The sequence below is a fragment of the Nyctereutes procyonoides genome, unplaced genomic scaffold, assembly GCF_905146905.1.
Source record: "Nyctereutes procyonoides isolate TBG_1078 unplaced genomic scaffold, NYPRO_anot_genome, whole genome shotgun sequence".
NCBI classification, from domain to species: Eukaryota; Metazoa; Chordata; class Mammalia; order Carnivora; family Canidae; genus Nyctereutes; species Nyctereutes procyonoides.
In genome coordinates, this window is record NW_026575043.1 from 35732976 (window position 1) to 35758398 (window position 25423).

The 25423-nt window shown below is 46.4% G+C and overlaps 1 protein-coding gene across 2 annotated transcripts in view; it reads left to right on the forward strand.

The window, feature by feature from the left end:
- Window positions 1-25423, forward strand: part of PI4KA (phosphatidylinositol 4-kinase alpha) — a 120729-nt gene that overhangs the window by 74424 nt on the left and 20882 nt on the right. For both annotated transcript variants that reach the window (XM_055322301.1, XM_055322302.1), the window contains 13 exons: window positions 2532-2614; window positions 8512-8582; window positions 8664-8788; window positions 9993-10074; window positions 10320-10403; window positions 11610-11699; window positions 13755-13874; window positions 16401-16493; window positions 17763-17919; window positions 18157-18284; window positions 22992-23150; window positions 23443-23594; window positions 24992-25099. In XM_055322301.1, coding sequence (XP_055178276.1) covers window positions 2532-2614; window positions 8512-8582; window positions 8664-8788; window positions 9993-10074; window positions 10320-10403; window positions 11610-11699; window positions 13755-13874; window positions 16401-16493; window positions 17763-17919; window positions 18157-18284; window positions 22992-23150; window positions 23443-23594; window positions 24992-25099 — 1452 coding nt within the window. The remainder of the gene's footprint in view (window positions 1-2531; window positions 2615-8511; window positions 8583-8663; window positions 8789-9992; window positions 10075-10319; window positions 10404-11609; window positions 11700-13754; window positions 13875-16400; window positions 16494-17762; window positions 17920-18156; window positions 18285-22991; window positions 23151-23442; window positions 23595-24991; window positions 25100-25423) is intronic.

Below are 25423 nucleotides of genomic sequence, written 5' to 3' on the forward strand. Positions count from 1 at the left end.
TCTAAAATCTCTTATCATCCTCTCCTTGTAGTGAATAGGCTTCTGAGCAATCACTATAGATGTTGCAAACTCAGTCCACTTGTCTGCTCAAGAGCCTCTGTTAGGAACCAGCCCTCACTGAGTATGTTCTCAGACATTCACTGAACTGGATCATATTCACTCCAGGACCACAGCTGATTACAAACAACAAATGGGAAATGGGAAGGAGCCTGTCTCAAAACAGCCCTACAGGTGGCCTGACACTCAGGAGGCATGTGTGACCACAGCAGACCTAAGAGACACAGAGAGAGACAGAGACACAGGCAGAGGGAGAAGAAGGTGCCATGAAGGGAGCCTGATATGGGACTCAATCCTGGGACTCCAGGATCATGCCCTGGCTGAAGGCAGGCGCCAAACCACTGAGCCACCCAGGGATCCCCACGTCTCCTGTTTGTTGAGGTCACAGGATAGCTGCGATAAGTTATAGAAAAACTTTACCAAATGGTTTGAAAAATAAGGTGTTAGTTCTTAATAGGAGGAATATTTGGGAAATGTTACTATTTTAACCTTTATTTGGTGCCATGAAATCCTCTGGTCAAAGAACTCTTGTTCAGAAGCTCAACATATAAAATAGATTAAAGCTGTTTTGGGGGATCCCTGGGTGGCGCAGCGGTTTAGCGCCTGCCTTTGGCCCAGGGCGCGATCCTGGAGACCCGGGATCGAATCCCACGTCAGGCTCCCGGTGCATGGAGCCTGCTTCTCCCTCTGCCTGTGTCTCTGCCTCTCTCTCTCTCTCTCTCTCTCTCTCTCTCTCTCTGACTATCATAAATAAACTAAAAAAAATTTTATTTATTTATTTATTTATTTATTTATTTTTTATTTATTTTTTATTTATGATAGGCACACAGTGAGAGAGAATGTATTTTGAAAGAGAAACCCACCAAAACAAAACAAGCAAACCAAACACAGACCAAAAAGCTGGTTTGCTTCTAGTTTAATGGCTACAAAAGATGTCTCTACACCCTCTCAGCCTCAGTTACCCTCAGGCAGGGATGTCTCCTTCCCCACAAGTGTGCCCATCAATGGAGTTCTCAGGTTCTCAGGACACGCTGTTGAGTGGGCTGGTAGAGCAACACCCTAAGGGGACAGCCCACGGTAGCTCCTGAGAGCCCAGCTCCCATCCCAGGTTGACTGCCAGGCCTCTGAGAGCATTGTTAGCATGGAGAAACAACCCTGAAGCCTGTATTCAAGAACCTGGCTTGGGCTCCCAGCCACTGATTATTAGGAGAGCTGTAAAACAGTAAAGTGGACAATGTGAGAAATTACGTAAAAGATGTATAAACATGAGCACTCAAGAATGCATGAGCTTAAAGCCACTTGGCCTGCCTTACTAAGGTTTGACTCACAAAAGGTTGGTGTGGAAACCCACAGATGCATTCCACCAAGCGCTTGCCTGTGTGCATACGTGCCCCGCTATCTTAAAGGAGCCAGACTCTGAACAGCTACTATGAAAGTAAAAACAGTGCATAAAAATGAAAGAAAACATTGGGATAGGGGACGCCTGGGTGGCTCAGCGGTTTGGCACCTGCCTTTGGCCCATGGCGTGATCTTGGAGTCCCGGGATCAAGTCCCACATCAGGCTGCATGGATGGAGCCTGCTTCTCCCTCTGCCTGTGTCTCTGCCTCTCTCTCTGTTTCTCTCTGAAATCTTTTTTTAAAAAAATTGGGATAGTACAGAAGATGCTAAAGGTGAAAAATACAAATGTCACCTTCCTGAATCCAGAGATGCCCACTATTGATAATTTTACTTTTCCTTCTAGAAATTCTCTATAAAATATTCTCTATAAATACAAACATATATATCCTACACATAGAAGGCACGTGGAGGCCTTTTGGGAACCTATTGCTGACATCCTGCTCTACCCATTTCCCCCACACCGTGCTTTCTCTCTCTCTCTCTCTCTCTCTCTCTCTCTCTCTTAAGATTTTATTTATTCATGAGAGACACAGAGAGAGAGAGAGAGAGGCGGAGACATAGGCAGAGGGAGAAGCAGGCTCTCTGCAGGGAGCCTGATGTGGGACTTGGTCGCAGGACTTCAGGATCATGACCTGAGCCAAAGGCAGACACTCAACCACTCAGCCACGCAGTGCTCTCCCCCTTGCTTTTTCATATAACTGTGCATCTTGGATGTTTTTCTATAGCTACCTCTTATTTTGGTGGCTGTACGATGTGCCATTAAGTGATGTACAAAGGCAGCTGAGTAGTCTGTTGATGGACATTTAGCCAGCAGTGTTAGGAGAATCCTTATGCACGTAACCCTTAAGATCTATGACTTAACCCTTAAGATCTATGGATTGCTGGGTGGAACAATGTGGGAACATTATGGTAGATGGTGGATATTGCCCTCCAGAAAGTCCGCGTGAGCATATGACACTTTAAATGGTGTAGGTTACTGATTCCTCACAGCCTCACTAGTTCTGAGCAGTACTAAATCTGTGATAAGGAGGGTCTGGATTTTTCAGAACTTACTCAAAACTGTTCTTCTTGCTAGGGTACTGCGCTCAACAGATCCTGACCGCTTCCAGGTAATGTTCTGCTACTTTGAAGATAAAGCTATTCAGAAAGACAAGTCTGGTAAGTTTATTGTTGTGGTACTCTCATGATGAAATGAGCTTCAATAGTATAAAAAGGCATACTACTCCCAATTTTCTGTCTACATGAAGAATATAGTTTTATGAAGTTACAAACTACATTGGAAAGATCAGTATAAGACATATAATCTTACAACCATATAGCCTTAAGGAACATCACTCTTGTCCACCCTTAACACTTGAGTATGCTTCGGCCCCCAGATTTCAGTATCTAATACTAACCTGTGCTGAAAGAATCCTAGTCTCCTCACATAGTCATTGATAGACCTAGAGCATCTTGTTATAAGGGAGCAGTCATGCTTTTTAAAAGTCCAGAGCAGGCTAAGAGGACCAAGACCAACTTAAAAAGATTCCCAGTGGACAGACTATTATAATCTGAACATGAATACATATTTTTATTATGTTGCTTAAAAGAAGGGCAGATAAAGATAATGGTGTGTACCCAAATACACAGAGATTATATATATGTATTCTCCTATATATTTTAGCATAATGATAGGTATAATGGATAATATATAATATATAGGATATGTGTATATACACAAAATGTTTGTTTTTTCCACTAAATATTAGTGAAATAGAGATAGGTAGTTGTTTCTTATGTAATCAGGAAAGAAGGAACACAAGGAAAGAGCCACACAGTCCAGGAAGAGGCCTGGCACCCACGATAAAGTCTTGCCTGGCCTCCGAGAGTGACTAGGTAGAAAGGGTGCCCCACAGGAGATGGGCAGAGGTGTCCCACAGAGTAGCCAGTTAAAGGTACTCTGTTAGCTGAAAGTAGCTGTTAGCTCACTGTGGGGACAGGCCTAGACCTTCCGTGAGGGGTTCCATGCCTCAGTAGTCCTGTTGGCCATAAGGAGACCCCACTCAGGACCACGAATGCTTCCAGTGGTGCCATCAGGCCAGGCAAGAATGTCAGGGCAGCAGATCAGGACCCACGGGCCACATCCAATTTGAAGACCGAATCATTTCTGGGGAAGTTTCAGAGTAAGAAAATTTATTTGAATCACAAAGACTTGCAAGCCCAATGATGCAGATGTCCTTAGATCCTGAGTGCATAGAGGTTCTTAGCAGCAACCAGTCCTAAAAGCACCAGACTCCTGGGAAAACAAATAAATGAAACTCTCCAGTGGTATAAAAATATAGTTACTGAAATTCTAGTGAGGCAAACCTAAGAATTGGAATAAAAATATGAGTTATTAAAATTGAGACTGCAAAGAAAACAATTAAGCACATAGTATAGTCATTCTTTGACCAGTTTTAGTATAAGGATGCTGATGGGTTTTAAGCATCATTATATTGGTCTGTGTATTTTTATTTATTTATTTATTTTAAGTATTTTATTTATTTATTCATGAGAGACACAGAAAGAGAGGCAGAGACATAGGCAGAGGAGAAGCAGGCTCTCTGCAAGGAGCCTGATGTGGGACTTGATCACAGGACCCCAGGATCACGACCTGAGCCAAAGGCAGACACTCAACCACTGAGCCACTCAGGCACCCTTATGTGTTGATTTTTAAAGTGCTTAAAAATTTAAGAGACTGAAATATTAGACCCATGTTTTAATTAAATGCTTAGAAGAATTTGATCAGTTTTGTAATTGTGCTTAAATATTTGAGGGAGTTGAGTTTGCTAGATCCATGAGTTTTGATTGATTAACTGTGTGGGTACATATTTCAAAGAATGCTAATTGAGAATTCTTAAAATCAATAACTTTATTATTAATTAATAATATTAACTTAGTGGTGAGGAGCCTCTCCATATTTAGAAGCTACTGGCACACTGAAGAATCTATCAGTTTGTTCTTGCTATTGGAGAATTAATCCCCAGATAATTCTGGTACCGTTTTTTCTATTGTTAAAAAATCAGTCCTTGAAGAAATCTTTTTTAAAATCATCCCAAGGAAAATAAATAAATAAATAAAAATAAAATAAAATCACCCCAAGGATTGTGAGGTGCTGCTTCATGTAAGACCTTTTGTCCAATAAGTCTTTTGCAGATCCCTTCACACTACTGCATGACAGTCAGGAATTTAGGTGGGTGAGTTTATTTTTGTGGGGTTGGCAAAGGAAACCGTATGAGGGTTCTGCAAGCTCCCCCTGCTGGCAGTACGGGGAAGGATTGGATGAGGAGGAGCCCTTCAGAGGCCAGGCTGGAAGATGAAGGCAGGCAGTTTGTATGGCAGGAAACCTCTCCCGCTGGGGTGCAGGATGCAGGAGAGGTGCCCCACACTCAGAGGGTCATACACACATCACCCCAGGACCATTAGGGGGCATAGTAGAGACACTGTTAAACTGCTGGCTGAGCTGATTTGCTCCCCTCGTCTATCCACCCATTGTGGTAGACGGTTGGTTACCCTGAGCTTTTTTTGTTCAAACAGAGAGGGTAAGCAACAACAACAACAAAAAATTAAGAATGCCAACCCCTAGGAGCCTAAGAACCTACCACATTTTGCCTGCCTCCTAATGAGAATATCTATAGACAGAATCAGTTACCTTTCTAAAGCTGAAAGCTCATCCTCTTCTGAGCTCTACTTTTCTGTTGCTGTGTCATAAAAGGAAATTAAATTGCAGTAAACAGTATGGAGGTTCCTCACAAAGTTAAAAATAGAACTGCCCTACAACCCAGCAACTACACTACTAGGTATTTATCCAGAGGACACAACATAGTGATTCGAAGGGGCACATGCACCGCAATGTTTATAACAGCAATGTCCACAATAGCCAAAATATAGAAAAAGCTCAGATGTCCATTGACAGATGAGGATAAAGATGTGGTATATATGTATACAGTGGAATATTAGCTCACTGTGGGGATAGGCCCAGACCTTCCATGAGAGGTTCCATGCCTCAGTAGTCCTGTTGGCCATAAGGAGACCCCACTCAGGACCATGATTTAAAAAATAATTAAATTTAAAAAAAAAATAAATCTTACCATTTGCAATATGTGGATGGAACTAGAGGGTGTTATGCTAAGCAAAATAAGTCAGAGAAAGACAAATACCATATGATTTCACTCATATGTGGCAATTAAAGAAATAAAACAGATGAACATAGGGGAAGAGAAAGTGAAAATAAGACAAAAAAAAGAGAGGAAGGCAAACCGTAATAGACGATGAACTCTAGGAAACAAATTGAGGGTTGCTGGAGGGGAGATGGGTGGGGACCTGGGGTAACTGGGTGATGGACATGAAAGAGGGCACTTGATGTAATCATGATATAATGTAATGTTATATACAACTGATGAATCACTGAAATTCTACTTCTGAAACTAATAATACATTATATGTTAACAAAATTGAATTTAAATAAAAGTAAATAAATTTTTTAAAAAGAGGAAATTAAATTGCACTGAAGACCGATGTACACTTTACCTACACTTAATTTTCACGGTACACTGTACTCTTCCACATGATTTCCTTTTTTCTCTCTCTCTCTCTCTTTTTTTTTTTCCACATGATTTCCAAATAGGTTTCTTTCTTGAATGGGTAGGTAGGGTAAAGCCAATAAATGCTTACCTACTGAGTGTGCTTTCCTTTTCTTTTTCTCTTCCAAAAACATGAGAGGTGGGAAGGAGATATCTTTGGAGATGTGTTATTCATGAGTTTTCAGAACCAAGCAAGAGAGAGGTTATAAAAAGCATGTAGCAGTCCCTGAAGGAGAGGGCCAGCGCCTCCTCTGTGCAGGTGTCAGCCAAACCTCCACGTGTTCATGCAGTGTAGCCTGCCAGCTGCCTAGTCACTCAGTACAGACTAAGACCGAGGTAATCCAAGCTAACTTTAAGTACAAAAAAGGGAAGGGGCTTTTTTTTTTTTTAAATGTAAAAGTCACCATCGAAGCTACACATGATTATCATGGGCATCTGACCACTGTCTGATTGTTTTTTATTAGGAACCTACAATTTGTTTTCTAAGAGCTATATGAAGATTTTATGCTAAGGGAAAAAAAAACCTCAAAGATATGCTAAACACACCCCCTAAAGCAAGATTTCATCCACCAAACTTCTTAAAAATTAACCTCTCCCTCCTAGGCCATCTTGTCCAGGTCACACTAATCATTTTCCATGTCTGAGAGCTTCAGGGGCCCATTTAACCTCATAACAAACACTTATGTGGTGCCTCTTTATGTTTCAGACTCTGCCTGGGCCTTGGGCACAAAGGTGCAGTGCCTGCCAAATGTCTGTGCCCTAATGACCTTGCATTCTTGTCATTTAGCCACCCTAAAGACAATGCATAAATGGGACAGCACTTATCCCTTGGAGGATGAGCAGCATTTAATTTTATCACATTGTGATGCTCATGCCCTGCTGTTGCTTTCAGATTTGCTTTGGCAGCAATGACCACATCTGGTTCTCGGATCTTGGTTTCTAAACACCATTCGGCAGTAAAGGGAGCCAAGGCTCCATGTAAAAAAACAAACCAAAAAACCAAAAAAACGAGGTGAGCCTGGGACAGCTCACAGTGCCAGAAAGGAAGGTCTTAGGAAGGGAAAAAAGAAAAGGGAGATAAAGAAGAAGAAAAGAGGAAAGGCCTGTGGGCATGTCACAGGCAGAAGTCTACTTGAAAGAGCTCCTAATGGCCATAGCTGGAACAATTTGAACAACACAATGAATAACAACAGTATTGGATTATAACCCAGGGCAAGAAACAAATATACATGAGTCCATACTAATTAGGTGATTGAACAAATGAAACATGGGGAGGGAGAGACGGACCTTTCTTATTTTTTTTTAAGATTTTATTTCTTTATTCATGAGAGACACAGAGAGAGGCAAAGACACAGGCAGAGAGAGAAGCAGGCTCCATGCAGGGAGCCTGACGTGGGGCTCGATCTCAGGTCTCCTGGATCACACCCTGGGCTGAAGACGGCGCTAAACCGCCTAGCCACCCAGGCTGCCCATGAGACCTTTCTTAAAGAATTCCAATTACTAAAAGTAGAGAGAGTGAAGAAAATAGAAAATCCCAGTGAGACCAGAGTACCTGCTGTAGGCAGAGTCCACTGACGGGTGCAGAAACCAGTGGGCAAAATCTTAAAGAGAAATTACATGTCTAAAAAAAGAGAGCGAAATGACATGTCTGCATCACCTCAAAGTATCTTCCCCAGAGTATTTCCTGGTGACTGTGGTGGTTTTAACTTACACCCACATTCTCTTCAGGAGCTGCTACTTAATTCCCCTCTCTGTGTGGGCTGGACGCAGTGACTCCTTTCTGAAGAGTAGAGCATGGAAAGGGAGAAATAGTAACTGGACAGTGGGAAACCTGGCACACACCACTGTACCCAAGCGATCAAGGTCAGCCTCACCAGCGGTAGGAGATCCTGATTTCACACACCCTCCCCACTGCAATGCAACAAGAAGGCCACTTCACCTCTGGGATTTTCCTAAAATCCTGTAACCTTGGTCTAATCATGAGCATGTATCAGACATACCTAAATTGAGGGACATCCTACAAAATGCCTGTGCTCTTCAGAAGTGTCAAGGTCACAAAAGGCAAGAACAGAATGAGGAGTCAACATAGATTGTGGGAGACTAAGGAGACCTGATGGCAGTGTCATGTGGCATCCTCATTGGATCCTTGGACAGGAAGGTCACATTAGTGGGAAAACGGGGGAAATCTAAAATAAATCTAAATAAAGCCTGATATTTAGGTAAGACTATTACTGTTGAAAAAAAAAAAAGACTATTACTGTTGGCTTCTTAGTTTTGACAAATGATCTGCTAAGATCTGGAGAAGCTGTGTACAGGGTATGTGGGAACTCTGTGCTCTCTCTGCCACTCCTTTGTTAGTCCAAAATCTTTTCCAAACAAAATATTTGAAAGTAGCTGGAATTGGTGGTTCCTTTCCTTTGATGCTCCTGACCTGTGGAAACCTCCTCATTTCAGGGATGATGCAGTGTGTGATTGCTGTTGCAGACAAAGTATTCGATGCCTTCCTGAACATGATGGCAGATAAAGTAAGCCTTGTCAGCGTGAGTGTGTATGTGCCCAAGGCATGTGGAGAGCACCTGTTGTACCTGTCTCTTCTGAATCAACAGGCTAAGACTAAGGAGAATGAAGAGGAGCTGGAGCGGCACGCACAATTTCTACTGGTGAACTTCAACCACATTCATAAGAGGATACGGAGGGTGGCGGACAAGTATCTGTCTGGTCTGGTGGATAAGTAAGCTCATTTTCCTTCTAATGTTCTGTGTGTGTGTGTGTGTGCATGCATGTGTGTAAAGTTCTCATTTTGGAATGCACGGAAGAACCATCCTTATACTAGCAGTGCAGAAAAATTGGAGTCCGAATTTAAACTCTCAAATGGCAATGCAGCCTCCCGCAGAATCTCATGGAATTTGTTGTAAGGTCTGAAATTTGGTCCTGAAACTTCCACTTATTCTGAGCTATTGATGCTCCTTACAGTGCATCTCTTGACAAGGGGTGTCACCTGCCTGTGTCTCGGTATCCCACCCTCCCCTGCTGCAGGGCTTCTCAGGGCTTCCTCTGGGAAGTACACAGCCATCTTCCACCCCAGAGCCTAGCCAGAGGCCCCGGGTAGAATCAGTGTCTTTCAGGCTCCTCAGAGAGGAAGGAGAGCCCACGCAGACCCTTTTCCACTCCAGGCTGTCTGTGCTGGGAGCCAAAGTGGATTCTCATGGGACATGCCCCCACATGGATGGAAACCCTCAAGGTGGGCTGGGCCAGCCTGTCTGCAGTGTGAGGGCTAGAGGCAGCAAACAGCCGTGCTGGGCTTGCCCACAGATCCCTGCAGGCGTCCAGGAGCTCTGGAGCCTGCTGCAGGCATCATGCGCCTGGTCCAGGCAGGGCCAGAAAGTAAGTCCAGCACACGTATGACTTGTGTCTGAGCTGGACCTCCTAAGCGATGGGCCACAATGAATCACAGCTGTGCAGAGACAGCTCTCTTCAACCCTGACCACTACATTCAGGAACAGGTTCTTTTCTTTGCTCCAGGATGCCATGCAAATACTACCATTTTCACTTTGTACCATCATGTGAAAGTATTAGGGTGCCCTGGTCAAAACCAAGGAGGAAAAAAAAAAAAAAAAAACCAAGGAGGATCGCTTTGGGGAGTGAGGGAGCGCGACCCTACCAGTGTATAACTGAGACGATCGATCTGTGTCAAGTTGAGAGCAAGTCACATGGGACCACATCTGGGCCCTGAAAAGTGGGACTGGCAGGAGCCTGGGGGGTGTTTCTGACTGAGTCCTGTCTGGGAGGCCTCCTGACCTCCTCTGACCCTCAGCTGGGCAGCAGGAGGTGGGGCTCCCACCTCACCCTATCCCACCCCTCAAGGTGGCACTTTAAGGAACTGAGATTCCTTGAAGGTTTGGCTGCTCAACCCTAAGACATGACTCTTGATGTAGGTTTCCCCACTTGCTCTGGAGCGGGACAGTACTGAAGACCATGCTGGACATCCTCCAGACCTTGTCGCTGTCACTGAGCGCTGTGAGTGTCCCTGCCTTACGCCTGAATCTGATTTATACTGCAAGTGGCCAAATTGAGGGTGGGGACCCCAGATCCCACCCTGGCCTTTCCCAGTGACCTGCAGCAAGTTTGGAAGTCCATCACAGACCAGATATGTGTGGGGAAGGGAAGCAGACACTCTGCTGCCCAGTGTGAGCTGGAGGCCCAGCTCAGCAGAGGCAGCCCAGGGAAGGCGGTTGGAAAAGGGAGCTTTGTTGTGTTTTCAGGACATTCACAAGGACCAGCCTTACTACGACATCCCTGATGCCCCCTATCGGATCACCGTTCCTGACACTTGTGAAGCCCGAGAGGTAGGCTGGCAGCCGTCCCCTTATTAAGGGCCGTCTTCATTGCCCTCTGGAGCATCAGGGCTGGCACATTGCATGCATTAGATTATTCGGTCCCAGCAGTTGGAGGTGTGAGCACTGTGGTCCCCCGCCCGCAGTGAAGAAGGCCTGAGTTATCAGAGTTGCACAATATGAGCAGGGTGGTCTGTCTGCCAGGCCCGCTCCTGCCCCTCAGCCATGCTGACACCAAGCCCTTTCTTGGTTCAGCTGCCAAAGGTTTTCAGCTGCCTGTCAGTTTATGGTGTCTCAGAGCTGTGTGAGCAAACACGACTGTCAGACCAACTTCACTATTGTGAGGTGTGCAGACTGTCATTGTGGTAGTCGAGTAACATGACTTTGGCTTTGTGTGACGCTATGGGAAATAGATAGGGTAAGTAGCTCTAGATAAGGAGGATGTGCTGTGTGAGGTCTGACTCGGAGCCCTCACTGTGGCAAACTGAGGCCTAGGGCCAGGTCACATCCCAACCTTGGGGCCTCCAGCCAGACCAGCTGCCAGCTGGGATTTCTCCCCACAGTGACGAGGCTGCCGGAATGGCTTTTACCTGCCAGGACCTATATTCTCCAGTCACTGATTCAGGACATATGTTGTCCAGTGGCCATGTGAGGCACTGTGAGCTAGGCCCTGTTACTTTATGCCAGGATTATAGACCAGGCTATCTATACCCTATTCCCAGAGCCTCGGAGTTAGAACATGGTCACTATAATCATTTGCTAGGGTTGCCATGATTAAGTGCCACAGACTGAGTAGCTTAGACAACAGAAATTTATTTAGTTATTTATTTTCTCACACTTTTGGGAGGCTAGAAGTCTGAGATCAAGGTGTTGGCAGGGTTAGTTTCTTTAGAGACCTCTCTCCTTGGCTTTTAGATATCTTTTGTGTTCTTGTGTCCTCACATGTCTTCCCTCTGTACCCTAATCACCTTCTCTTTGAAGTACGCAAGTCAGGTTGGATTACGGCCCACCCATATGATAACCATTTTACCTTAATTACCTCTTTAAAGGCTCTATCTCCAAATACTGTCACATTCTGAAGTACTGGAGGCTAGGACTTCAATACTGGGTTTTAGGGGGGTACACTTAAGCCCTCAATAGTAGTTAACTGCAGTCTGTAGCTAGCATCCTCTGACAACCCAAATACACTGATTTCGGCCTGATTACACTCTTTTCCAGAGCATCGTGAAGGACTTTGCAGCACGCTGTGGAATGATCCTACAGGAGGCAATGAAGTGGGCACCTACGGTTACCAAATCCCACTTACAGGTACTTTCACAAAAAAAGCAATTTTGATACACTCCTTCCAGTGATCCAGAGAGCTTTCATAGACATAGCATACTTGAAATACAAACAGCACTAGTGTGAATAAGCAGAGACCAAAAACATTAGTCTAATGCCTGAGAATAACAGAAGCCTCATAGGCTGACTCTTTGGTGGGAACACCTTGGGGGGTAAGGGTGTTGGTTATGGGTGAGGGGGGCAGGTGCAGTGGGCTCTGTGAGCAGACAGACCCAGGGAACCTGACCACTCACCAGGTAGGTGTCAGGTCTGTGGCAGGACTTGGGGCTGCTTGCAAGATGGGTGCACAGGGAGACCTGGCAGTCCAGCAGCAGCACCTGTGCTGGATACTGGAGCTGGAGGGTGGCTGCCATCCCAGTAGAGCCCTGTCCAGGTTGCACGTGGAGCTGCACATGAGCCTTCTCAGACCACAGCTCTGGCTTATAAGCACAAACGACTGCAAGGTGAGCCGTTATTCTGGTCAAGCAGAGGTGGACCAGAAATACCACAATACGTGAGAGGAAAAAGTCACCTCAAAGGGATCAAAGATAAGAAAAAAACCACTAGAACAGATCTGGCTTAATAAAGAGAAGGTGCATCAAGAGGAGCGTGTGAAGCTGACCTCAGCAACACTTGTTAGGATAAAGCTAGTTCCAAAGTGTTTCTGCGTCTGGAATCCAGGAAGGGCAGAGCAGCTAGCCCCAAGGGCCTTCCAAGGCTATTTGAAAATCCATTTTGCAAGAGCCCATAGGTGGTGCCTAGCATTGCCATACAATTCTTCCTTTAGCTAAGGTTTTGGAGCAATGAGGTTAGAGCAGTTAGGGAAATGGGAAAAAAAAAAAAAAAAAACTGGAGCCCTCCATTAGACATTCAGCAGCTAAGCTGCATAGAGGTAGGCTTTGTGACTAGACTGTGCTTGTAGCTTAACAACTGCCACTGTCTAGTGGATACACCAGTACTCTTCAGGCAGGGGTACTTTCTCAAACTCTTCATATTTGGGAACTGATTTTTTGTGGTACACATGGAGGAGGGGGGAGCTCAGCTCCCAAGGCTAAGGTCTAAAGAGGGGAGGCCCCCTTTCATTCCTAAAAAGGTTCATTAAACAAAAAGGCCTACTAGAGGGAGAGCCATTGTTTCTGCAAGCGTGGCCTAGCAAGGGAGTGGAAAATGCAAAGAAACGCTTGAATTGGCCTCAGTGGTCCAGCCTTCATTGCCCAGCCATAGTATCCCCATCTGTCCTGGGCTTCCAGCTGGCAGCTTCAGCCCATCCTGAACCATCCTCCACACTGCCCACTACAGCGGCCCATTGTTGCTAGCAAATAGGCTCTGCACACCTCCCTCCTACCTCTATTCATTAGCCACTCCCCTTTACTAAGGGGTCCATGGTTGGGTTTCTGGGGCTTGTGCACTTTCCTGAGGAGAGTCCTGTGGCTCACTCTAAACTCCCTCCCCTGGCATACAAGGTCTTTTGGACCTGGCCTGTCCCTGGGCCAGGCTTGCCACCTGCTATCTAGCCCCTTGTATTTGCTACTCCTGCAGCGCTGATCCCTGGCCCCTGATGGTCCACAGAGCAGAAGGCCTTTTCACATGTCCAGGCTCTGCCAGGTGTCCCTTTACCCCAGGAACTCCCTCCCCCAGTTGGCCAGGCAGACTCAGGCCCTTGCTCTGCCTTCCTGCTATCCATCAGGCCCCCTTTTACAGCAGAGCTGCTCTGGCAAGAGAAGTGCCAGCATGTTGACAGCAGGGCCAGGACTCTGCAGCTCTGTGTTCTGGGTATCTGGCATGGGACCTGGCAGGTGGCAGACTGTCAGCAAGGATGTATCAAAAGAATAAGTGATCATCTCACATTTACTGTGTGTGCCAGCCACTGTGGGCAAATCATCCTTGTTCATGAAGGAGCCATAGCCAACTGGGGGTGGCAGGGGGGTGGTGGGGGGCTTAACTGATGCTCCCACAGAGAAGGATCCACCGACATCAAAACCAGTGTTTTCTCTACTACCTCACACACCTTAAAATAAAACAGCCCTTTTTTTTTCTGACCAGGAATATCTGAACAAACATCAGAACTGGGTGTCAGGACTGTCCCAGCACACGGGGCTGGCCATGGCCACCGAAAGCATCCTGCACTTTGCTGGCTACAACAAGCAGAACACCACTCTTGGGGTATGTGTGTGCCTCCTGGGGAGTAGGAATCTCCTCAGCCCTGGGAGCCACAGTGCAAGGGGAAAGACCAAAGCATTTGGGCACCCACGTGCCGCACACGTAGCTGTGCTAGCAGTAAGCGGGTCAGGTTCCATGTGAGATGCCCAAGTTCAAAGAGAGTTGTCACTGGAACCTTACTGTGTTTTCTTGATTCATTAATGATATCAGATTTGGATTTCTTTGTATGCACAAGGAAGGAAACTGATCTATAGGAGACACGGTCAGCATTATCTTATAGTTCACATTGATTGGAAACATTCCCTGGATTTTCCTGTTTCAGCAGGTGCCAGAGCACACGTGCCTACACACCCTCAGCTTCATCTTGTTCCACTCAAGATTACTTTAGAGGGCAGCACGTCCATGAAGTAGTGCTTTTTTAGTTAAATCAGAGTTTAGGATCAGAGCAGCAGATTGACAACAGGTGATCTGACTGGCAGCATTGCTTGGCGGTGTCTCCCAGTCTTAGGGCCTAGCACTGTGTCTGTCAGTCTGGCCCAACCCAGTATGGCGGTAGGCTTCTTAACTCTGTGCCTCCTAACTCTCTCAGGATGGGGAGGTGGGGAGGCTGCCACCTGTCTTAAGGACATGATAGGGTGGAGGTACAGAGGCTGAGCACCAGTGGGAGGATGGCCCTGTGACTTCTCACCATGGCTGTGACTCTTAAGTGGGAAGAGAGGAGCCCATGAGGCAGGCTGAGGGTGCTCAGCCCCCGTGCAGAGAAACCAGTGTCTTCTCACGTCCCTTGTCATCTTTGGAGCTCTCACCAGAGATCACTCCATGTTCTCTGAAGACATCAACATCTGCAAATACAGCTAGAGCACCCTCCACACTGTGGCCTACCAATGCATTTGCTGCCTAAGGAGCCTGCAGACATCACTGAACCCTATTCAGGATGCTGAGAAGGCCACTGTTTTCCCCATTTTGCAGGGGAGTATATTCAGACTAAGGACAGCAAGTGACTTCTCTAGGACCTCACAGCTGATTAGTGGCAGGGCCAGGTTCTAGTGCAGACCTGCTTGATGCCATAGGCAACACTGTCTCCAAAAAACATAAAGCAGTTTTGTGTGACCTTTTAAAAAGTAATCCAGCATAATTTTATGAGAAAACCTTGTATTTTCTCGCTTTTTTCCCCAAAAATTTCATATTTTCTTTTTTTTTTAATTTTTATTTATTTATTTATGATAGTCACACACACACACACACACACACACACACAGAGAGAGAGAGAGAGAGAGAGAGAGAGAGGCAGAGACATAGGCAGAGGGAGAAGTAGGCTCCATGCACCGGGAGCCCAACGTGGGATTCGATCCCGGGTCTCCAGGATCGCGCCCTGGGCCAAAGGCAGGCGCTAAACCGCTGCGCCACCCAGGGATCCCATATTTTCTTCTTCTGACCTTCTTTCTCCCCACTCACCTCCCTCCAAGAAACAACCCCTCAAACTTCAACAACTGAGAGATTCATTTTCCTCAGTAGCATCTGTTTATCAAGAAGTGGATAGGTTGGTTGTGTTGGTTTGTAGTAAAAGGTACTAAAAGGAAATGTGAAAGGTGGTCATCCTCAGTGCATATTCGTAATTTATGGTGATGCTGGGCAGAGCAGTAGCTGGAAAGCATAGTAGCAGTGACCAGCCAGGGTTAGGAAGAGCAGTCATCAGGACCCCGGGGTATGGGGACTGAAACTGAAGCTGAGGAAGTGGGGGCAGGGTGTGATCTGCAAATATTTTCCCCTTTTTGTGGGCTGCCTTTGTTCTCAGGAGTGCGCCCCTTTTGTCTTCTCCTGTTAGGCCAGCATTAGACCTGCAGCAGCTGTTGGGTGTCTCTGAGCTCCTGCTGGCTTCTGACACCATGCTCTTAACTTCACCCTTCACCATCTTCAAGTCACGTGTACACACCAGCACATACCCACAGAGGAGACAGCCTGGGAACACTAATTTCTCAGCATTTTCATTGTAGGCTATGATGATTTTCACAATGATCTGGCGATTAGATCTGTTCACCACTGGGGATGAAAGCAATCAGGGCAGTAAAATGAAGCTATATCACAAGCTGCCTTCCAGAGAAAATTTTTCATACTAAAAATTTTTTTATCTTTTTCCTATGAGACCTGTCAGACTGGAGGTTATTCTAAAGTATTTTTGTTTCATTAGCTTGCCAGCACTGAAGATTTTTAATAACCCCTGAATCCAAACTTGACTTCTTAATTGGACTTAGGCTTAGCCATGGTGAACATGAGAAAAGCATGTCTCAGTGGCCTGAAATAATTCTTGATAGGGGTGCCTGGTTGGCTCGGTTGAGTGTCTGCCGTTGGTTCAGGTCATGATCCCAGAGTCCAGAGATCGAGCCTTGCATCAGGCTTCCTGCTCAGAGGAGAACCTGCTTTTCTCTCTTCCTCTCCCCCTCCCCCTGTTCCCTCTCTCACTCTCTCACTCAAATAAAATCTTAAAAAAAAAAAGAAGAAGAAGAAATAATTCTTGACATTTGTCTATAGGCAACTCAGCTTACAGAGCGCCCAGCCTGTGTGAAGAAAGATTACTCCAACTTCATGGCATCCCTGAATCTACGCAACCGCTATGCAGGCGAGGTACTTTTCCTGCCCTTGTGTCCCAGGGCCATCAAAGTGTCCTCTCGCTCCAATGCCAGTCAGCTCCCTTCCAGTGGAAAATGCACTTGAGGTCTAGAACTCACTCACTTTAGGTGGACTTGAAGGTGTGGGGCCCTGGGACTCACTAGCACAGTCTGGAGCATTTATGGCACCCACTCACCACCTCTGCAGGAGGGTGATTTCACATACACACACTCTGGCCACACTGAAGCTTTCTGTTTTTTTGCCCTGTTTTTTTAGTGGTAGCAAACATTTGTTGAGTGCTGTGCACTATCTAGGGCGGTTGATGAGGTGTACGAGGTGTACATACTATTATTACAATTTTACAGATAATGAAACTGAGGCTCTCGAAATAAAGTAACTTGCCAGAGTTACACAGGCAGAGCGGGGTCAGGAACCACATCTGATCACCATAAGGGCTTTCATCCACCATGCCACACTTTAGCCCAGCTTGGCAAGTTGCTTCACCTCTCGGGGCCTCAGTATCTGAATCTATGAAACACAGAAGTTAGCCTACACCATTTCAGAGGTCCCTGCAAGTCCATCAGTGCCTAGTCTGAGTGGGGTCTCCCCTCCCTCCTGTACAACTTCCTCATTCTAGCAGTTGCTCTTCCTCTTCCTGTGAACCCTCAGCACAGGGGCCCCTCACTCTGCTAGGCTAGGCTGGGCTAGGCTGTTGCTGACCCTAGCTAGGCTGCCACTGACCCTGCGTTCCCATGTGCTAGGGATTGCTCTGATGGCCTGTTCCACCTATTTTGAATACCCCAGTGGTGGTAGGAAATCTGTCTTTGGCAGTAGGTTTGGTTTTTGGAAGGAGTCATATCTTTTCTATGTAGTCGAGTCTTGTAGATAAGAGAGCAGCATGCTTTTGTTGGGGAAAAAAATGATATACAACTTTAAAAATAATGAGACCGTGCTTCTCATTTGAGTCATTAATTGACTCTGAAAGAACTGTTTTTAATCAGTCCACATCATGCAGCCCTACTGTGGTTCAGACCCCAAATTCAGTACTAAAATGTAAAATCAACAAGACCAGGTCTCTGCATCTGAAGGACCATCTAGAATGAAGGAAATACCAACATGCATTGCTAAAAGAGAAGTTCCCCCAATGTGTAAGCAGTGGTAGCATCATTGAGCCTGACACTCTCTACACACATAAGCTCTAGTTTGAGACAGTAAGGCTCTGGTCAGGCCTTGTCCGTGTGCCTGGATTATGTGAAGCTCTCTTGACAAGTGTGCTTCTTGCAGGTATATGGAATGATTCGGTTTTCAGATGCCACAGGCCAGATATCTGACCTGAACAAAATGATGGTCCAGGAGCTGAATACAGCGTTAGACCTCAGTAATGCTCAGCAGTACACGCAGGCCATGTTCAAGCTGACAGCAATGCTCATCAGCAGCAAAGGTAATGGATGGAGGCATTGGGGAGCTCTGAGCTCTTTTGGAAATGAGTATTTACCTTTGTCTTCTTTAGGGATCTGGGGGTCCCCTAGTAGAGATCTCTGTGGTGTCCTTAGGGGTAGAAGTAAACAGAAGACCATCATTGGCCCACCTGGTTCTCTGTCTTGTTGACTTAAGGAGACAAGCAGAGGGTTCAGCCAATGTTCAGTGCTTTTTCTGAATAGCGTGTGTTTGGTTACAGATTGTGACCCACAGCTCCTTCATCATCTGTGTTGGGGTCCCCTCCGGATGTTCAACGAGCATGGCATGGAGACTGCCCTGGCCTGCTGGGAGTGGCTGCTGGCTGGCAAGAATGGTGTGGAAGTACCGGTAGGACACTAGCTGTGTTCAGCTCCTGAGGGTGGGGCCAGAGAGATGGAGAGAGCTTGACCTGGCTGTTCACATGACAAGCTTGGAGACCCCAGGCAAGCCTCTCACCCTCTGGGGCCTCAGTCTCCTTATATGTAAGGCTGTGATATTAATGCCTGACCACTGGGCTCTCACAAGGACAACAAGGAATATGTGTTAAAAGGATCCTAGTGGGATCCCGGGTGGCTCAGCGGTTTAGCGCCACCTTCAGCCCAGGGTGTGATCCTGGAGACCTGGGATGGAGTCCCACGTCGGGCTCCCTGCATGGAGCCTGCTTCTCCCTCTGCCTGTGTCTCTGCCTCTGCCTCTCTCTCTCTCTCTCTCTCTCAGGAATAAGTAAATAAAGTCTTTATTAAAACAAACAAACAAAAAACAAAGATTTAAAAAAAAAAAAAAAGATCCTAGTGGTTCCTAGGAGTTGTTGTTTCTCAAAAGCTCAGTAGAGGGAGCCATTTCTCTGAGAGTGGAACACATGGAATGTGATCCAGAGAGGTTGTGGTTGTTCACAAAGACATTTATTTCTCTTGGCCTGATCACTTTGGGAGGGGCAGTCTTCCTGGTGTCCATATTTCTAAAGTTGATGTGGGAGGAGGCCCCCAGGCAAGGTCATATAGGCCCTTTCAACTGATTGGATGAATATTTAAGAACTGTTGAATTTTTCAAAGATCTCATTAATTTTCATAACAACAGGGAATTTGGCATTTTTTTCTGTTTACTTAAGATGAGTTGAGATAAGTGGTCAAAAGAGGTGTTTACTTTTTCTTGTACCCTGAGGAAAATGGAATATTTCCAAAGATGGAATTAGAATGTTCCAGGTAGGTGCTGGTGATGGCAATAATCATACCTCACATTTGCCTGGGTTATTTAACTGCATGAAGTTTGTGTTGGGCACACCACTCAGAGTCTGGGGAGGTATTTTGGTCTGGTGGCTCCCATGGGAGAGTACCTGGTCAGGGAGAGGCACTGACCTCTGCCTCTCAGAAGAGGAAGTCAGCTGGGGCCCTAGGCTTACCAGTGGCTCCTGGACCCTTTATCTATGAAACTAAGGTGGGCACTGGGTTCTCAGCCTGGCCAGCTCTGCTCACATCACGGAGCATGCAGAAGGGCCTGTGAGAATCCTGCCACAACCTGTAGGGGCTCTGACTCCAAAGAAAAGCTCCTCATCTGTGTAATGAGACTACTAGCATGAGCACCTGTGACAAAGAGTTATTGTGGAGATTGAATGACTTAATTCACCTCACCTCACAGGCCAAGATCAGTGCCCAGCACATAGCGATCTATTAGTAAATACAAACTGCTGTTGTGATGGTGGCTGTTGTCATTGCCAGGTAGAGGATTCCACACTGACAGTGATCTGCCATTGCTGTTACATATACCCACATGCCCCCCTTCTTTGGTTTTCATCTGTTTTACTACTGCATGTGTTATATATCTTATAATAGTGCTATATTTGTTCTAAAAGTCCAAAGCTTTTCAAAGAAATTAAGAAAAGGACTCTTTTTTTTTTTAAACGGGGTGCTGCCTCCACTCTTGTCCCAAACTCCATTCTATTCTTTTTTTTTTAATTTTTATTTATTTATGATAGTCACACAGAGAGAGAGAGAGAGAGAGAGAGGCAGAGACACAGGCAGAGGGAGAAGCAGGCTCCATGCACCGGGAGCCCGATGCGGGACTCGATCCCGGGTCTCCAGGATCGCGCCCTGGGCCAAAGGCAGGCGCTAAACCGCTGCGCCACCCAGGGATCCCAGAAAAGGACTTTTTAAAAGTCTCACACATTTATCCAAATATTTTCCATTTCTCACATTCTAAGTCTTCCTGTAGACTCAGATTCGCAATTGTTCTCTTAAGCCCAAAGAAATTCCCTTACCAGGGATCCCTGGGTGGCGCAGCAGTTTAGCTCCTGCCTTTGGCCCAGGGCACGATCCTGGAGACCCGGGATCAAATCCCACGTCGGGCTCCCGGTGCATGGAGCCTGCTTCTCCCTCTGCCTGTGTCTCTGCCTCTCTCTCTCTCTCTCTCTGTGTGTGACTATCATAAATAAATAAAAATTTAAAAAAAAAAAAAAAGAAATTCCCTTACCACTCCTGTAGTTCCAGTCTGCTGGAATAAATTCTCTCTGCTTTAGTTCACCTTCATTTTTTTTTTTTTTATGCATGCGGATATTTTTCCTGGATCTAGGATCCTGGGTTGACAGGTTTTTTTGTTTTGTTGCTTTTAGCATGGTAAGTACATCTTCTATTGTCTTCTGGCTTGAATTGTTTCCAGGGAGAAGTTAGCAGTCATTCTTATCATTGTTCCTCAGGAAGTACTATTGTTTGTATTTGTTTTTTCCTTTTACCTGCTTTTAGGATGTTTCCCTTCATCTTTGATTTTTAATAGTTTGACTATGATATGTGGTTTTCTGTGTATTTATCCCGCTAGGGTTTATTGAGCTGCTTAACTTTAGAGATTGAAGGTTTTTCATCAAAGTAAGAAATTTTCTTTAAATATTTTTCCCCATTTCTTGTCTCATTTTGGGATTCCAAGTATCCACACCTATGTTGATGACTTCATATTGTCCCACAGATCATTAACATTCTCTGCAGTGCTTTTCACTTTTCTATCTCTCTCATTTCATTTTGGCTCATTTTAATTGGTCTGTCTTCCAAATCACCGCCCTTTTCTAACACGTTATTCTTTCTGTTGTTAAGCTATCATATATATTTTATCTTGGATATCATGAGTCTCAGATCTAGAATTTCTGTTTCTGTTTCATAGTTTGTATATCTCTGATGAGACTCTGTATCTTCATTAGTTTCTCCATCTTTACTTATAAATATTTGGTGATATTTACAATATTTTAAAGTTCGTGTCTATTCTAGAGTCAGGGTCATCTGTGGGTCTGTTTCTCTTGATTTTTTTTCTGTTGATTTTTTTGCTTCTAGTGTTTTAAACGTTTTTGTTGTGATGTGGACTTTATGTATAGAAAAGCAGTAGAGACTGATGTGCACTGCTGTTTTATTTTCTCAGAAAGTAGGTATTTTGTTGAGTAGCTAAAATAAAGGTCACTGACCCCTACCCCTGAGGGGTTAGTCTTGGCAAGAAAAATGGATTTTTCCTGCTTTTTACCACCTTCACTTCCTCCTTTTCCCCCCACATCAGAATCAGAAGAGGGGTCATGGAAGGATTTTTATGCCAAGCAAATTACTGTTTCATTTGGCATCTTTCAGACTTGGATCAGTGTCTGATAGCTATATCTTACGTCTCTTGGCATCTGTGGACCTGCTGAAGACTGCGTGGATGTTTGTCTTGTTCATTGCTCCATTCCCAGAGCCTGGAGGGAAAGCAGCCAGGCCCAGAGGAAACAACCAGATATGCTTGGTCAACACATGAGTGGGCATGCTGCTTTGCTGTGGCTCATCAGCCTTGGCAGGCCTGCAGTTTCTTCTTCTAACATAATACTTATATTTGGCTGCAGGAAATAGAAACTGGGCACAGTTCCTTGACCCCCAGGGGCTATCCTCCCGGTGTTGCAGGCAGCTCATTGATATCCTGGCTCATGTCTGAAACTCTGCCACCCTGAGTCTGTGGACTTTTTTCCTCACCTGCAGGACCTCCAGAGATGGTTTCTGGGCCTTCGAGCAGGAAGTAGGGCAGAGGATGCTGGCTGCCTTGGCCTTCACCCAGTTGATACCCACCTGCTGATTTGTGCCAGTGAGAACCATTGGCCCCCTTAACCAGCAGAAGGCTGGGTGAGGGTACCTGTGACTGGCCACATGGCCTCCCTGAGTAAAACCATAATTAGAAAGGGATGGATACTAGGCAGGGAGCCAGGGCATTTACCCCAGGCACCAAGCCTCAGTTGCCACCTCTCCGCAATGGGTCTAGATACCCTTAAAGGAACTGCCGAGTATTGTTGGGCCAAAAGGGGAGGCCGTTCCCTCACAGAACTGCCCAGTGGCAGTTGCGCACTCAGTTTGGCTCCTTTTTTCTTTTTTTTTTCCAGTTTTTTTTTTTCCAGTTTGGCTCCTGAGGTTATTCCTTGGGCCTGGTTAATGGCGTGACGGTGATGTGCAGGGTCTGTTTGGGGTAGAGAAAAGGAACTGGGCTCTAGAGCCAAAATCCAGCCTTGCTTTTGCCAGATTGGAGACCCTGAGCTGGCGACCTCACCTCTGCAACCAAATGTAGCTTCAGGGTTATTAAGAAGGTTCACCCAGGTGGAGCCTGTTGAGGGCCCACCCAACACTAGGCCCATCTCAGATGTGCTGACACCACAAAGCAGGAGGCCACAACTTGACCTAGTGATAATTTGAGAATGGCCTTTTGGTAGAAAACAGCTGGGAAGTTAGATTATAGGTGATCTTTAATTTTTGTTGTTGATACTTCCTTGGTTTTCTAAATTTCATTTGTTGAGCATGTCTTCTTCTTCTTTTTTTTTTTTTTAAGGGGTAGGGAGGGGCAGAGGAGAGGAGAGGGAGAATCTTAAAGCAGGCTTCAGGCCCAGTGTAGAGCCTGACCTGGGGCTGGATCTCATGACCCTGAGATCATGACCTGAGCTGAAATCAAGAATCGACGCTTACCCATCTAAGCCACCCAGGCGCCCTGAGCATGTATCCCTTTTATAATTAAACAACAGTAAGTACCTTTCTGTGCTTTGCAGAGACACTAACAGTCATTGCATACTTGCAGTTTATGCGGGAGATGGCAGGGGCCTGGCAGATGACAGTGGAGCAGAAGTTCGGCCTGTTTTCCATGGAGATAAAGGAAGCAGACCCCCTGGCAGCATCAGAAGCCAGTCAGCCCAAACCCTGTGCCCCCGAAGTGACCCCTCACTACATCTGGATTGACGTATGTGCTTCTCCAGGTTCTCCCACTCTAGCTGCAAGGTCAGGGGCTCCCCCTGGGGCCAGTGGCCCAGTAAGCACAGGGCTCCAGGTTTTTGACTGCCTTACGTAGGGACTGGGAGATGGCTGTTCCAGCCTTCTCCCCCAGGCCCCTGCTGGACTTGTCATGCTTCCCCTAAGACCCCTCCCTGCCCTCCTGTTGGCTCAGAGCCCCACCTCAGCCAGCTGTGCTGGCTGTGCTGGCTCTGAGGGCAGGCAGGCCAGGCCCCAGCAGAGCACATGTTCTTCCTATTCAGTTCCTGGTGCAGCGGTTCGAGATCGCCAAATACTGCAGCTCTGACCAAGTGGAGATCTTCTCCAGCCTGTTGCAGCGCTCTATGTCCCTGAACATCGGTGGGGCCAAAGGGAGCATGAACCGGCACGTGGCGGCCATTGGGCCTCGCTTCAAGTGAGGGGCTCTCCTTGTCTCGTGCTGGTAGCAGGGATGGGTGGGGGAGGTTTCTGTCAGTTGCTGGTGCAGTAGGCCTTCTGCACTGGTGGGAGAGTTCCCCGTGCTTGGTCTTTTTTTTTTTTTTTTTTTAAACCAGAAACTGACCAAGCCCCTAGTACATGCAGAACTCTTAGGAAGGGAGGATCTGTAGGGAATGATCTGGCCTGCCATGCCCTTACAGGGCTGAGAAAGTCAGCCAGAGTGCTATCCACAGCAAAGAGTGTTCAAGAAGATGGTTCACTCATGGACCTAGGGCAGCCAGATGTTGGGCAGCCTTTCTAAATTGATTGGGGGTGGATAGCAGCCAAAGGATTCTGGTGACATAGTGGTGAGAGAGAAGCAGCAGGTAGTGTGTCAGAGCTCAGGTGTGACAAGCTCAGACTAAGGGGCTGGCAGTGACTTTGGGCAGGTCACTTTACCCCTCAGAGATGTTCACAGAAAACTGATCGTGCTGACTACCCCAAGGCGATTTTTGCCAAGGCCCATGCAAAATACCAACCACACCAGGGGCTACCCCCTTTTGGGGATATGTGACCTAGTAGGGAGGCTCAGGCATGGTGCTATGGCCAGGGGTGCTGTGGACACAGCAGGCAGGGTCAGTCTGGTGTGGGGAGCACCTGCAGGTGCCTGGGTGGTCAGTTGGAAGGAGGGTGAGGGTCCCCTTTCAGCGTATGCTCCTCCTGCCTGTACCCCTGCCTGCTGCCCACTGCCGACACCAGCTCTTTCTGCCCCTCCCCTGAGTTCAGACCCATGTTTCTGCAGCCCACTGGGCACTCCATGGGACTGCACTTCTCAAACCACTGAGAAGGTGAAGGACTCGTACTATTTTCCCTTCATTTCCAGTCCATCACAGACCTGTACCTTTATAAAATGCATGAGAATAAATTACTAGAAAAGGATTCACACTGGACCACCATAGTAATGCAGAATTGCTGTGGAAATGAGCGGTTATCCCCTCTCCGTTTCTGTACTACTTCATCACAGACCAACACCATCTGCAGAAGCCCATTGAGTAGCCCTGGCCTGGCAAAAACCAACTGCTCAGTAAATTTCTTTTCTTTTAGCTTGAATTAAATGTTCTACCTTTATAGCACCTATGGGTGACTGGACTCAGAAAGCAGTTTGCAAATAGACAAACTTCTGACTAAGGCAGATAAACACAAATTGTCCATTTGCCCCCAGTTAGAGTGAAGATTTAAAAGCAAAACAAAACCTTCCTAAGGGATTTCTGGTACAATAAACCTGAATGGCAGTCACCTGGCTGGTGCCATAGTCCTAGCACACTAGAACTAGTAGGGACTCCTCAGGCATTCTGGGCGGCTCACTCTGACTTGGCCCCCGGTGTTCTTTTGCAGACTGCTGACTCTGGGACTGGCCCTCTTGCACGCTGACGTGGTCCCAAATGCAACCATTCGCAATGTACTTCGCGAGAAGATCTACTCAACCGCCTTTGACTACTTCAGGTACTCCCCCAGCTACGCTGCACACAATAGGCAGTGATGGCCCGCTGTACCCAATGCCGCCACATCCCCAGAAGTCATGTCACAAAATGGTTTGGCCTGATTTATGCGCTGCCCTTGTTTGGCTCTCTGGTGGCCCTGGATTTGAATATGTTCAGCCCTGTGCTGTATTTCCGTGTCTGTGCTTAGAGCTAGCCTCCCAACATGCAACATACACAAATTTTCCCTGATTCAATTGACTTAAGAGAATAACAGTTATTCTGTATCCATTTAACTTCCCAGTTCCTATGAATGGTTATTGCACAAAGAATCCACAGCCTGGGGTTT